Source organism: Pimephales promelas, chromosome 10, assembly GCF_988280905.1.
Source record: "Pimephales promelas chromosome 10, fPimPro1.hap1.1, whole genome shotgun sequence".
NCBI classification, from domain to species: Eukaryota; Metazoa; Chordata; class Actinopteri; order Cypriniformes; family Leuciscidae; genus Pimephales; species Pimephales promelas.
Genome location: NC_142778.1, coordinates 11,485,963 through 11,501,661, shown reverse-complemented (window position 1 = coordinate 11,501,661; position 15,699 = coordinate 11,485,963). Strand labels below are relative to the sequence as shown.

General features: G+C 36.1%; 2 protein-coding genes across 4 annotated transcripts; one reads left to right on the top strand and one right to left on the bottom strand.

The window, feature by feature from the left end:
- Positions 1-7,972: 7,972 nt before the first annotated feature.
- Positions 7,973-9,160, bottom strand: LOC120485966 (protein phosphatase 1 regulatory subunit 3E). Its single transcript, XM_039681803.2, has one exon. The coding sequence runs from the start codon at positions 9,036-9,038 to the stop codon at positions 8,118-8,120; it is 921 nt and encodes a 306-aa protein (XP_039537737.1). The 5' UTR covers positions 9,039-9,160; the 3' UTR covers positions 7,973-8,117.
- A 649-nt stretch (positions 9,161-9,809) lies between these two features.
- On the top strand, positions 9,810-15,424 carry c10h16orf46 (chromosome 10 C16orf46 homolog). Of its 3 annotated transcripts, none has more exons than XM_039681800.2 (3): positions 9,810-9,934; positions 10,074-10,298; positions 14,473-15,424. In XM_039681800.2, exons 2-3 carry the CDS (start codon positions 10,104-10,106, stop codon positions 15,340-15,342), a joined length of 1,065 nt encoding a protein of 354 aa, XP_039537734.2. In that variant the 5' UTR covers positions 9,810-9,934; positions 10,074-10,103; the 3' UTR covers positions 15,343-15,424. The 3 variants fall into 3 exon arrangements, 2 of the variants coding, with proteins under 2 accessions (XP_039537734.2, XP_039537735.2); XM_039681801.2 differs by having other exon boundaries at positions 9,838-9,947; XR_016169872.1 differs by lacking the exons at positions 9,810-9,934; positions 10,074-10,298 and adding an exon at positions 13,595-13,733 and having other exon boundaries at positions 14,473-14,614.
- The last annotated feature ends 275 nt before the right edge of the window (positions 15,425-15,699 follow it).

Genomic DNA, 15,699 nt, shown 5'->3' with positions numbered 1-15,699 from the left:
TAAGCTGTAAGATTTTTGTTGCTATTAAATGGTGATACAAGTTTAATATAATTTTTTTCATTAATATCATTAATATAATGATGAAGTCCTATTATTATTATCAGTAGGCCTACAGCTGCAAATATTTGTGCAACTCTATACATTTTACTTACTGACAATGCTCTTCATCATTCCAGTATGCTAGTGCCTATCTGGTGTAAGAAAATCATTGATATGCATATTGAGGACTGTTGGAACAATTCGAGATCAGGATGGTCCTGGGGAGACAGTCACTTTTCTCGACAGTCACTTAACTCTATACACATCTGAACCATTTGTTTCACATGACAAGTTCTTCCCACTTATTTAGGTTCTAATACATTTGATGACAGTGAAATGACTGCAGCCCTTTCTTTAGTACTAAGTTGAAACACTTTTAGTAGTAATTAGATCCTCTGTCTTTTTGTATATGATGCGACAAGCTTTTCACACCTAGATTTCTATCTACAGAGGTGTTGTTTAGTTATGAGATGAGTTATAATATCTGCAGGTCCTGCCACTGCAAAGAAACAGTCCATATCATTGACTGTCAAAACTGCCATATCTTGTATCTGTAACTGGTAAGGTTAAGTAGATTGTAGGGTGCCAATCTGACATGCATTCCCCTCAGTGGCATGGGCATTTGTTTCCCATTAGTATCCTAGGATGCAGTGCATGATGTTCCCATTTGAAAGGGAACATGTCGGGTTACAACCTTGGTTCTCTGAGAAGGGCATTGAGAATAAGACACTGTGTCTCATTGCTTTCCTCTGGGCTGCACATGGTACCTTCAGACGAATCGGGGAACCAAGGTTACATTTGTAATCCAAGAAATTTTATATGAAAACATTTTCTTATCAATTTGTAGCCTACCAAGTATGCAAGTGAAGCATTGGACAACAAAACATATTTTTACCAACAAAAAAAAAATAAAATCATTTAAATGAATTAGACTTTTTGTTATAGCTACAAAAATTAAAGTTGGATCACCAAAAACATATACATAGGGCAAGAAATAAATAATCTTATAAATGTTTAGCCTTTCATATAAAATATCATAAAATGTATTGTCTGTTGGTTGACCATTATAGCATCTATAAAACATAAAGCAGCTTATGTGCACTCACAGTACACATTCTGACAACCCTTGGTCAACTACCCATGGTTTTACTATAGTAATAGTGTTTGTTTGTTTTTTTGCGAATTGATTAACATTTGTATAACCACAGTTTTACTACAAATAGCTTTGCTAAACTATGAGTGTAGCAAAACCATGGTTAATTTGTGGTTACTGTGTTTTAATTGTGATAAACCTTTTTTTCTATTATTTGTTGTAAAACCATGTGTAATTTTCGTAAGTTTTGTTGCAAACCTTTTATTGGATAATTATTAAATAATTAATTAATGAGCCTTTAGATAGGCCTATTATTATATAAATACAAGATAGAATTGTATTTGGTCTCTTTTTTTATGTAATGCATTCAGTTGACTATTAACATTGCACCTACAGGTCTACTAACTCGAGTGTTAGTTGACTGGTAGGGTTAGGGATAGAATAAGTTGACATCACAATAAAGAGTTGGCAGATAGATGGTCTACTAATACTCTAATGAGAGTTAGTTGACATGTAGTTGCAAAGTTACTTATAGTCAACAGAATGTTCAAAAGGGACCCTCAAAATAAACTGTTTATTTAACCAGAAAAATGTGATAACATTAACTGTAGCAGGGACATGAAGTTACATTTGATATATTTAAAAAAAAATTGAAAAAAAAAATCCTCATTTTAAAACACCACCGCACACCACTGATGTACTGTGTGTGTGTGTATATATATATATATATATATATATATATAACACTCGAGTTAGTAGACCTGTAGGTGCAATGTTAATAGTCAAGTCAAGTCAAGTCACATTTATTTATATAGCGCTTTTCACAATACAGATTGTATCAAAGCAGCTTCACAGTGATAACATGTAAGTAGCACAACACAGATCAACAACATTGCTAAACACTAAATAAATAAATAATAATAGTCAACTGAATCTGAATGCATTACATAAAAAGAGACCAAATACAATTCTATCTTGTATTTATATAATAATATCTAAAGGCTCATTAATTAATTATTTAATAATTATCCAATAAAAGGTTTGCAACAAAACTTACGAAAATTACACATGGTTTTACAACAAATAATAGAAAAAAAAGTTTATCACAATTAAAACACAGTAACCACAAATTAACCATGGTTTTGCTACACTCATAGTTTAGCAAAGCTATTTTTTGTAGTAAAACTGTGGTTATACAAATGTTAATCAATTCGCAAAAAAACAAACAAACACTATACTATAGTAAAACCATGGGTAGTTGACCAAGGGTTGTCAGAATGTGTATATAGCCCTAGGGCTGGGTAATATCGATTTCTCGATATTAATCGATTCTCATTTTTACAAACCGATATCGATTCTTAAATCTCAAGAATCGATTAGTCATCCTGTTTCATTTGAATGAATGAGACATTATCGCGGCTGCGCAGTGCGCGCATCCAACAATTCGCAATAATCTTTGTCCTTTGTTACTATTGATATGAAACAAAGTCTCAGTTTTCAAATTACGTCCATTTTCTTTAGAAATTCAAAAACATAAATAGCGTTTTGCCGTTTTGGCGCTGTGGCGTGAGATCGCTCTGGCGCAGCTCCAGAGAAGCAGCAGCGCTGATCTCATAAACATGAATGAGCATCTGAAAGTGTGTTAAAAGATAGAGTACAACTTATCTAAATCCCTATCATGCCACATTGATTCGCTCAATCTGCGTTTCAACCGTGGAAAGACGTCAGTTAAACAGCTTGTAATCAATATCATGTATCGTCATATTTACCTCAGAAAACCCACATAAACTCGTTAGTCCACACTCGTTAGTGTTCTTCAATATTTAATGCATATTTGAATAAATCTGGCAAGTTATTATGACAGCCACCATTTAAATGTTTATATTTCATATAATCTTCTTATTATAAAAATAAATAAAAGTGTAATTTAAGTGTTTGTATAGCTACAAAACAGTTAATTATTACCTTCATATTAGGCTAATGAACCCTAGTAGGCTACAACTAGACTAGACCATAGTTTACAGCATTTAAGAGATTTGATTCCCTTGAGAAAAATTGCCATTTATTGTAACTGATATCCAAAATAATCGATATTGAATCGAATCGTAATCGAAATCGAATCGAATTGCAAGCTTGTGAATCGAAATCGAATCGAATTGTGAAATTTGTCTCAATACCCAGCCCTAATATAGCCTATATTTGGGTGTGTATACTGCCAGCTAGGCAATGCTTTTGTGTGTGTATGTTCATTATTGAAAAATGCTTTTGCAATTTAGCTCATTGGGATCATTTTCTAGTCTCATCTGCTTACTGGTATAAAGTATGCATCATCAAATCTTCTATTTACATAAAAACAAATGTGTAATTTTTAAAGAGCAGCTGGGTCTGCGGAAGTGCCGCTACAGCCTGCCTCTGCCGGGATTTGACTGCATTCTTGAGTACTAACAGAGCTCTGAGTTTACTTGCTGATGTCACGATCACACAACAGCTAACAGCCCTGTGAGAAGCACTTGAACACAACTGTCTCTGTGATTTGAAGTAGTTTAGAGCCAGATGAAACAGTGCTGACATTCTCTACAGCACGAGAAAACAGGAGAAATATTGTGCCATGAACGTTCCAGTTAGAAGGCTTTTCGATCTTTAAAACACCAACATTTACCATTTATTTACTGTAGGAACACCATCTGCATCAGGGCATTGTGGCATACAGTATTTTTGTTATTAGGTTATAGCATTTGTTAAATATTTTTAGGTTACTATTTTTTATAACAAATACCACAGAAAACATGCATATTTACATTTTACCATGGTAGTGACATGCTATGCTAAATGTACGTACGATACTACATATGACCAATAATATTTTTTAATAAAGTAGAGTCCTAACTGAAACTGTCATAATATTTCAATTTTACTCTACAAAAATGAGGATATTACATTTTACAGGTACTGTGTTTGTTCAATTCAGCCAATACTGCTGCATCCCAACTCAAACTACTGCTACTGTCAGCCCAAGCTACAGTCAAATATGGATTTATGTCTTAAGAGACAAAACATGTAATATTAATATTGCAGAGTGCACTGCAAACTGTGCCAAAGATAAGTGCCATCAAAGTGAGGCAATACAAACCAAACCTCTTTCATGATCTGAAACAATATCACCCCTTAGAACATGCAGAAACTAAGAAATTGTTTTTTATAATAAGATATTTATTTTGTAAAGGAAAAAATACTGAAGAAGTATAAATAGTTCAAAGATGTTTTGAATGTTGTAGATTTGTGAAATGTTCACCTATTTGGCCATATAGCCCAGCCTAGAGCATGGAAACCTTTTATTCTATTGAGAGAAACCAAGAGATGATTGCCAAAACACTAAAAATGTAAATTATACATTAAGAAAAAAATGTTGAAGGCAGAACCCTGGCAGTCCAAGTAAATGATGCTATGAACATTTTGTAAGTGATGTTAACTAAGTTCTAAATATGGGTTTACATGACTTCAAATGACCACACTTTACCAAAACAACATTTTATTAGCAAACAGAGAACTGAGGTGTGAGTTATGAGTTTCACCAATCAACCTGAAACAATAAGGTATTACAGTGATTTTTGATACCTTGTGAGTTTTGTACAGGCAAGCAGAAGACACAGTATTCATGATATTCAAAAGTAAAGCAATGATTAACATCATGACACAGTGATACAATAGCAAAACCGAAACATTAAAGACAGGTATTGCATAGGTTAAAAAACAAACAGAATGTAATTTGTGAGAAGTTAATTTCAGGTTATTCTTCCAAAATAATCAAGTTACCTTTAAACAATACAACAGTACAACAAGAACTTAAAATAGAAAGCTTATTCCTTCGATTTCCCTCCACATTGTCACAAATCCCTACTTTGAAAGAGTGACTAAAGAAGAATGATTGAAGAAGAATAAACCAAGGCAATTAAGAAAACATTACAAAGAATGGATGTTAAACAAAACAGGATGTTCATTTGTGCAAGTATTTCACCCAAAATACATATACATATGCATTCGGATCAAGATAAAATGGATAAAAGCTGAAATATCACATTGGCATATGTATTCCAACCCTTTGCTACGACACTTGAAATTTGGTTCAGGTGCATCCCATTTCTCTGAATCATCTTTGAGATGATTTATTTTAGTATAAGTTGGCAACATAACAAAATGTGAAAAAATAAGGGTTCTAAATCCTTTCTGAATACACTGTACTTTTCGGGCAGATGCTCTATTCATACTTTGCAATGGTTCAATGTTACATTCATTTGTCATTCAGTGATAAACTTCTCAAAAGTGCTGCTGAAGCAGCCCAACAAATCTTAAAAGAAAAATGTTTCAATTTTGATTCATGGCTCATTTTCTATCTTCAACCCGCTGTAGCAGAGTAAAAGAGGATCAGGAAGGCATTTAATCTGCCCTGTCTAATATCTCAGCTTCAGTGGCAGTAGTTCACAAGCCTAAACCTACAGGTAATAGGAACAATCCTTGATATAAATGTTTTAATGTGCTTGCAGTGTTTGCACCATTGAAATCTATTGAAATGACCAAATTACAGGCATGGCTTGAAATACTTTACTGATCCAAAGTTTAAGTAACTAAAAAATAAAGCTTGACGCAGCCAAGACATACTAGCTTACACAATGTGAGGTATATTAAGCACTGTCTACCATTTCAGCATGAAAGCTGATACTGGGCTTTATAAATGTTAATTATCCCTGAAAATACCTATACTCATTTGGTTTTGTTCCAAAAAAAATATTTCTTCAGTATGTTTAAGAAATATAATGATCTGATTAAAGAGAATATATCATATCACAGGAAGACCAAGCTATGATTAGATTAAAGATTACAATGTCAAAGAGAAAAACAACAACAATAAATATTATGCAAGTATGAATCTTTTACAATAAATTTACCAATAACGTGCTTTAAAGGAATAATCCACACCAAAAATAAATGAATAAATAAAAAATACAGTTTTTGTTAATGTTTGTATGGCAGTTCGCTGGAAGGGATTGTTAATAGTTTTAAAAAGTATTTTTCTTACACCTATTGTTTTGCTTCAGAAGATCCATCCACTTGGATTACCATCCTGATATCTGTGCATGCTTTTTGAAATGTCAACATTCGGACACTCAAACACTCAGAGGCATTTGTGAAAAAATACATTTTTGTGTGTGTTCATCTACGAAAGATACACATCTGGGGTAGCATAAGGGTGATTAAATGGTGAGAGAATTTTTATTTTTGGGTGGACTATCCCTTTAAGAGATAGGGTAGTTTCATGCTGACTTTAATAGTAAGATACAAAATCAATAGCCTGTTTGTTTCCTAAGGATGGTAAATTGTGTGTTTAAGTTAACTGCTGCACATGGTTGCTACAGGCTTTGTAAACTCACTTGTCTCCATCATCTAAAAGGTTTGATTTATTATGTCAGAATTTTTCTGATGTAGCCTAACCTTTACCCTTAGCTGCAATTTAATGTGAAACAAGCACAGTGATGCTGAAGCAACATGATTTCACTTGAGCTGAAGAATAACAGGCGCACTGGGGATTATGTAATTATTACACAATATCCTATTACATGGACTGAAGCTAAATGCAAACTGGATTCATTTAAATGGTCCTGCTTATTTAAAGGAATGCAGACCGGGTCTTTGTCTCTATGACCATCCATGTATAAACAAACATGCTAAACAATCAGTTTTACACCAATGAAAATATGCCTAATGTTACATTCGTCACATGGCAGTTAGCTATCTGACCAGCTGCGGCTGGTAAAATTGATAAAATTGATAAAATTTCTGCAATAGATATTTTTTCTGATTTTAAAGGCTTTTTTATGTCGTAATATGAGCAGTGTATATATATATATATATATATATATATATATATATATATTATATACTGCTATATATATATATGTGTGTATTTACTGCTTGCTATATATATATATATATATATATTAATAAATTGTCAAATTATTAAATTAACTATTTATAAAACATGTTATAGCCTACTGGATTTCCCCAGCTAACCAGTTATGGTTATAGCCTACTAGACTTCCCTAGCTCTACAGCGCCCCACAATTTCCCCAATGTAAATCTGTGTTGAAAAATGGAACTACATGGCGCTCTAATTGAGAGCCATTGAGGCATTTCCTGCCCCGCTTATTTTCACGTTAGCTTACCACGCTCCAGAACAAGACAATATCAATCAGCTATGTGTATATTAGTCAAGTCTGCATCAGGTCAGTAACTAGTTGACATGTCTGTTCTTCTTATATAGAGTAGCATATTACATTAAAGAAGGACGTGTGGATATAAAGTTGCGTTTGTTTTATGTTATAGAATAGACATAGCTTTATTTTCCTCACTGGAAATCCTCCACAACTTGTACTATGTTAAAACATTCGGAGACAATAAATACTTAAATAGCCTTCATGCGTGTGTCGTGTGCACTTAAAGCCTGCCAATCAACATTAGAGCGCCCCCCTACTGCTGAAGAATGCAATCGTGTTCTGCGTGTGTTCAGCGATTACAATATCATAGGCTATATCGTTTACATTTTTAATCATAAACTGGCGCTAAAACACAGAATCCCTACCTAAATTTACGGTTGCAGCAACTGACATACGAATTTTTCTTTCTCTAACAGACATCAATTTAACCACGACAAAAAGCACAGACCAACAACAATCAATGGTGTTCAGTTTACGACAAAAAAGCACAGACAAACAACAAACAATGGTATTCAGTTAACGAATATGTGGTATGCTACATACGTCTTTCATGGAAGGTCGACGACCTCAACGTTATACTGTTGGAGAGAGATTACTATGGCGAAGGCTTGGCTCATGATTATTACTTAGCCAATTCGCCAATGGAAGGCGCCACATAATTAATATTTCCGAGCCAAGCATCGTCATGGCGGAACGGCTGAATCGCACTACTAACGTTAAATGAAATGAATCCAACCGTTTTCCCATTCCCTCGGAGGCGAAATTTTAAACCTGTGGCGTCTTAATCTGTAATTACTTCCATTGTTGTTGTCCCAAAATTCACATCCTCCGACACAGTACCTGATGGCAAACTGCAGTGTTCCCCCAAACTCCAGAAAGGTCGGGGTAATGATTTTGAAGCTAAACTTGTCCGTCCGTCCGTCACTAGAACGGGGAACGTAATACGCCAGAATATCCACAAATGTAGTCCAGTTATTTAAAGTGTACCTCAAATAAACATTTTTCTCGAATGCCAAATTGAGGACTCGCACGATCCCCGAGATGCTGAACTCATCAGCCTGAACAGACTCCAGTAAAACCTTCACTGCAATAACTCTTTCCAGGAAGTCCGGCAGGGATCCTGGATTGGTGAAGAGCAGCTCCATAAACACGGACTGGTTTGATGTGTTGGACTTGTCGAAGTTATTCAAGTGGAGAGCTCTGGCTTTTTTAAATTTGTCAATAATGCGTTCTGGAACCTCAGGCATATCCCTATCATCGAAGTGTTTGACAGAAATCAGGTCCAGTCCCAGAGCGTCAGCGAATCGTACCTTTTTTTGACAGCTTGGGCTCCGTATTCGTGCGATCTCTAATTTGGCTCTTTCAGCCGGCGTGGGGAGAGACTTGCACCTGCGGCGTAGCGTCGGGCTTTGGGGGGGCTTCCATAATGACTCTCTTCCTCTCGGCTTTTTATTCACTACGCTGATCTCTAATAGTTCACAGTCTCCATTCATATCCTCCTCCCCCTCCATGTCTTCTTCTTCGTCCTCCAGCGTTTGCTCCGATGGTGCCAAGCTTCCGAACAGCGCAGCCATACAACTGTAGTTTCTGGGCATGCAGTTCTTGGGAGGCAGCATTACCACAGCATCGGTTTCCATAAAATTAGTCTGCAAAATCCTTTGAAAATGTTTCAGTTGAGGTCTGATGTTAAGTGCACTTCTGCATTATGTGCTCCTGGAAGAGTGAGCTGTTGATGGTACTGCGGATACCTGAACCAATCTTAGTGGATGCTGCCGCCGACTGAAGCCTACTATGGCAAAGCTTTAGGTTATGTTTATTAATTAGGTCAAATCGACGTTTCTTGTTAACCTTCGTCAATCGTGAGGTCAAGTTACGTACCTAATATTCATAAGCTTTGTTAATTCGCCAGCTGACTAGCACTCATTACCAACGCTGACCTTTCAGCTAATCGTACTTAGCGAAGAATGCTCGTTTCTAATTAATATTCATGAGCCCTGTCGTCACCATAGTTGAATTCTCGAATTCTCTGCCTGTCTGACACACCCCCTCCGCAACACACTGTCCGTGCGTTCGATCACGTCTCACTTGTAACGTTAGATACAACGCCGCAATAGCGCTTCTGAGTAAAACAGACTTTGGTTTTTATAAACGCTTGGAAAACATTTATATACCTGTATATCTGCTCTCCGGTATTCATTCTGTAATGCTAAAAGAGGGATTCATGTGAGAAACAAGAGCATGCATATACAATAAAATAACATTTTAAATGCTTCAAACCTCATATTACAAAACAATTTACCAAAACTATAACACTATGACTTTTTTAACCTCCCTCAGACCTGCTTCAGACGCATATCTTACAAGTGCCTACATGCGCCTCGTCTTTTTTCCACTACGTCATCCTCTCAGACGGTTGTCATGACAACAGGAATCCAAACATCCGTTACTTCACACAAAATACAGTTTTATGCATTCAAACTTTTTTAAGTGTCCACTAACAGTACATTTAGGATTTCAGAGTTGTAAAAACAACGTAAGTTGGAATTGTAAGTTGACTACTTATTGCATGTTTTATTTGTATGATGTATTTGCTGTGTTTCAGTCTTTCCGTAGTTGGTAGCCTAAATCATTCGGAGAGGTAAGTTAACTAAAGGCTTAAAATATCTTTGCAGAAATTGTAGTTGTTGTTGAAGCTGTCCGGAATGAACATCACCGAAGCCTGTGCATTAGACGAAACTGATGCAGAGAAACAACATGCGGCTATTGACAGCGCTAAGGGGAACACAGAGTCTTCGTGCAGACAGTATGTCAATGAGTTGTTGGATCTCAGTGAAGAGGATTATTGCAGGGAGCACAACATGCATTTGTTTCAGAGCCGCACTGGCTGGGAAGACGCGGTGAGTCAAATTAACACGACAGAAGAATTATATTTATTGAGTGCTTTCCCCTGATATGTCTTTTTACATTGCTTGTGCTGTGTATTATTTAGGTATGCCTAAAAAGAAACCATTCATTCGCACAGGACACGTACAGGATTCGTATTAATTCAACACTGCTCAGAGTGTATTTGGTCCCATTCTACAGAGTGTTAAAGTAACACTGAAGCAGTGTTGAAGTTAATGAGATAATTAAGTGACTAATTGGGTGATGATTGAGTATTAGTGAAAAACACATGCCCTGCTGTTAACGAGCAGATTCACTGAAGGAAAGAGAAACACACAAGAACTACAACTGACCTCCAGTCACAGATTAAATCAAATGAAGATACAAAGAAGACAATAAATCTGTGAAGATCTCAGCAGAGGAGGATTAAACAACCCCACAAACAGCATTACCAACTTCACTTATTACTAACCAGAATGACTTTATTTCTGTCCGACTTCTACAGAAGATTTTATTGAGAATTAACAGAGGTTTAGCAATTAACCATTATGGTGAACAGTGTTTCCTTTAGTTGGGCAATTTGACTCTTGCCTTCTCATGTGATTGTATGGTCTTTGTAACAGTGTTAACCAAAACACATAATTTGTTGCAAAGAAAGCCAAAATCAAAGATAGTCTGGAGATAGTCTTATAGTTTACAACATAATAAAGGACAAAAAAAAGTTGTAATATGTTATAAATATTTTTTTTAATGGGAAAATAATCTTTGGACAAACACACAGACATCAATAATCCACATATGAATCTCATCATTGGTGAAATGCTTTATGCTGCAATGCATTCTGGGAGGCACCATAGTTTAAAACTCTTGGCTCCCAGCATGCATTGTAGCATAAAGCATGTCACCATTGTTGAGATTGATATGCTGATTCATGATGTCTGTTTGTTAAAAAAAAAAAAAAAGTTTAATGATTTTCTGTCAAAAACTGTCTGCAAGGTATATAAAAAATCAGAATGTTGATGTTGAGAAACCTGTCAAGAAAGGTGAAATTTATTTATTAAAAACAAATTACAACTTTTGGTCAGGGATAACATTAGAGAAGCATTCTTTTTTATTTACTTTTTTATTATGAAAACTACTATAGCTGAATACCTTTGTTTATTGTTTCCTTTGTAACAAACTATATGTTTTGGTAAACACTGATACAAAGACCAAAATTGCACTTAAAATACTAAGAGTCAAACTGCCCAACTAAAGGAAACACTGATCACAATAATGGTGACCAAACATTTTAAAACATCGACATCTAAACCTCCGTTCATAGACATCTAACAGAAATATAGTCATTCTGGTTAGTAATAAGTGAAGCTGGTAATGCTGTTTGTGGAATTGTTTAATCCTCCTCTGCTGAGATCTTCACAGATTTAATGTCTTCTTTGTATCTTCATTTGATTTAATCTAAGGCTGTGACTGGAAGTCAATGGGCTATATGCACGCATAAGTTCCGCATTTGACGCAAGGATGCTCGTCCATTTCCGGTTGTGGAGATTTAAGCGGAGGAAAACCGACGAAAATGGGATTATGGCAAAGTCTTCAAAATGTACTGTCCTCCCGTCTTTGAAATGAAACGTACATACGTTTAGATGTAATTTTATATATAGTTATGTTTATTTAATATAATTTTAAAAAGAAGCATAAACACAGCGAGGGGTGTCTATTTTATCTGTTTTTGTGACTAACGTTTCTTTAGTATAACCATGGAGTATAAAATTCAATATAAATTCTCGGTATTGCATTGGACTCTACGATCGGCGGAAGTTATCGAGCATCCTTACACCTTCACCGGAAATACCGCCATGTATAGAGCCCATTGTAGTTCTTGTGTTTCTCTTTCCTTCAGTGATTCTGCTCGTTAACAGCAGGGCAGGTGTTTATCACTAATACTCAATCATCACCCAATTAGTCACCTAATTATCTCATTAACTTTAACACTGCTTCAGTGTTACTTTATCACTCTGTAGAGTGGGACCAAATACACTCTGGGCAGTGTTGAATTAACAGTTATTTGCAACTCGCGAAGCTTGTGAACATATTAGCAACACAGTTAGTAATGACGAAATGATAGCGCTCGGTTTTATCATCAATTAGTTTTTCTCTATTGGTTTGGCTCATTTCTTGAAACAGAAATTACACTCTCGAAACTCTAAGATCATTTGGCAAAACAGTCTTACAGTTCAGCACAACACCATGGTTCACCTGCAATTAAAATAGCCTACCTCACACCACTCCCAAAACAGTTCACTCATGTGTCAAAACTAAATTTCCTTCTCATTTAAACAGTGCCCCCAAAATGCTTCGTCCTTTTGGCATTGTGTAGGCACTGCAAGTCAAAATGTTTAGATGTTTTGTCTCTTTGGCAGAGGACCATTGAAATATCCCTCATGCCCACCTTTCAGTCTCAGACCAGTCCTTTATTGACAATGGTTACTATACTGTTTTTTGTATAGCTAACAGAAAATCGGAGTAAATCAGCACCTCCCCGAGGCCATGATCCTCAGTCGGAAAAGGTTGGCTTGCTCACTTCAGGTCGGTAGAGATCCTTCCTCAAGTGGAGGAGTTTGAGTGAAGAAGGAGCTGAGTAAGGCAAAGCTCTCGATTTACCGGTCAATCTACGTTCTTACTCTCACCTATGGTCATGACCAAAAGAACAAGATCCCGGATACAGGCGGCCAAAATGAGCTTTCTACGCAGGGTGGCTGGGTGATCCCTTAAAGATAGGGTGAGAAGCTGGGTCACTCGGGAGGAGCTCAGAGTAGAGCCGCTGGTAGATTTCCCCCCTTTTGCTGTATTACTTTAAATTAATGAGAAATTCAATTCTGTTGTAAACAATTGCCAAGTGGTTTGGAGGTTTGTCCATGTTGTTTTGAGAATGTAATTTCTGTTTCAAGAAATGAGCCAAACCAATGGAGAAAAACTATAATACACATCTTAATTAGATTACATAATTAATTTAACGTAATTACATAATTTAACCACATTTTGACCACATAATAATTACATAATTTAACGGCAAATAATTATCGGTAAGTTTTGGCCGCTACCTGACATCATCTACCTAACGTTCCCTTTCACCAGACATTTTCTTTTATGAGCAGGATCTGCTTTCATTGAAATGTCATTAGAGGGCACCGGCAGGTGTCACGTCGTTTGGCGGCAGGCAAGATGGCAGCGCCCATAGAGTTCACATCAGATTTGTGTATATCATTCGCTGTCCCTTTTTGTATCTGCAATATTTTGTCACGTTTAAATATCAATCTGCACATGTGAGGGACATTGGTTATGCTAATCTTTGCTCGCTCCTTTTAAGTTATCTTGAGTAAAATCGCACATTTTACACATACAAAAGACCAGAACCGGAAGCGATGAGACTCGTTTTACAGAATGCGAAAGTAAGTTGTGCATAGAGCCTATTGTTTACTATATGGGAATTATTGATGTAATTCAACTTATTATAAATCTCATATATTATGACAATAATAAAATAAATATTTGTTTTCGAAAATATGACCAAATTACATGTGTACTAACATTTACAACTACACACTGACGAGTGTGTGTTGTTCGAAATGTGAGTATGTAATTTGGTCATATTTTCTGTATTTATTGTATTATTGACAATCATCAATTGTGTGTTGTGTAGTCTGTCATCTTTACACAACCAAGTTAAGCTGGGTTGCTACTAATGCTAATTATGTGTAAAAAGAAATGAAGATTGGGGGAGAAAAAAGTCTGAATTTCAAGTTTTTTATTTCACAATTCTTTACTTTATTTCTTGCAATTGCGAGTTTATAACCCGCAATTCATACTTTATAACACGCAATTGCAAACTGATATCTTACTATGGCATAATTGCAAGATGTAAACTCACAATTGTGAGGAAAAAAAGTCATGGAAACAAGCTTCAATTGTATACACAGTTTCATGTTTACACATTATTTGTTAAGTTATAATGAGTGTAAATGCAAGTGCAGAATTGAACAGTCACAAAAAAAAAAGCATTTTTCTGTATAAAGTCTTTGTAAACTTTTTATGGTATGCATTTCAGATGCAGCTTTAATAATGTTCCCACATTTTAAATATTGCATATGTTAATAATTTCAGCGTTACAAACCTCATTTTTTTTAACAGGTTGAAGGTTGGAGTAGATTGCCCCCTTTTGCTGTATTACTTCAACTGCAAAGGAAGGGGAAAAACAAGCAAGACATCATAGACTCTCACTGTCTCTTGTGTGCAGACCTTAAACTTTCTGATCTTCCCAATTATTACCCTGCTGGAAATGCTCTGAAAACTTTTAGAAAGACTGCCCCAACACTTCAGGATCTTGCAGAGGAAACTCAAAATACCGTTCATCCCCCTACCTCCTCAGATGAACTATACTCTTTCAGCCTATCTCTGCAAAATATGTCCGGGCCATTCATCAACAAATTGCTTTCTGGAGATGAACAGTGTAAACAAAACAAATTACCATCAGTCTTCCATTACCATCCCAAACCATGTCACATGCTAAAGGAAAAGAGAGTTGCTTTTAGCATCAGAAGCGTTAATGTGTTGCCACCTGTCCGAGAGTCTAGAAACCTAAGGAGCGACAGTGTTTTTAAAAGAGCGCAGTCAACAGACTGGTACCAAGCAGAAGTCACCAAGCCCACGATGCCCAGGTCCACTGAAGCCGTCACCGCTTCTGACACAGGAAATGCCGTTGAGGTCCTCACAAACTTTATCACAGGAGAGAACAGCTACAGGTTTAAGGGATCTCCCAACACAAAACATTGGGTATCCCAGGACAGCACTCAAGAGCTACCAACTTTTAACATCACTTTTCAAAATAAGTACGAATTACCTTCCAGCACTGTGGGCCGAAACCTCAGGCAGGAAGAATTGACAAGGCCTTCCACCAGAAACAACACCAGATTGCATTCTGGCCACAAAACAAGAGATCTGAAAAGACCTGAAGCTCATCGACTAATGCTGATTGGAACTACAGTTCGCATGCCTGTGTGAATATTACTAATGGAGTACAGATAAATAGGATGACTATGATTGTGCATGATTATGCAACATAAAGAGATTTCCAAGTATGCTTCTTCTTCTTTTTTTTTTTTTTTGAGACTGCAGGATACTTTTACTACAGTCAGCTACAGAACCATGCCATTAAAAAAAGACTATTAGAATATTAGACTCTCTGACAGCTTAATACTGGTGTGCAAACTAGTAAAGTCTCTTCTGTCCTTATACAGCTGAATAGTACTTTATATCCCGTGCCATTTGTATGTCGCTTTTTAAATAATACGATTCCATGACAACTGGGAAATTTGTCCTATAAATCTGTGACCAGCTGTATCTGCCAAAATTAGTTGA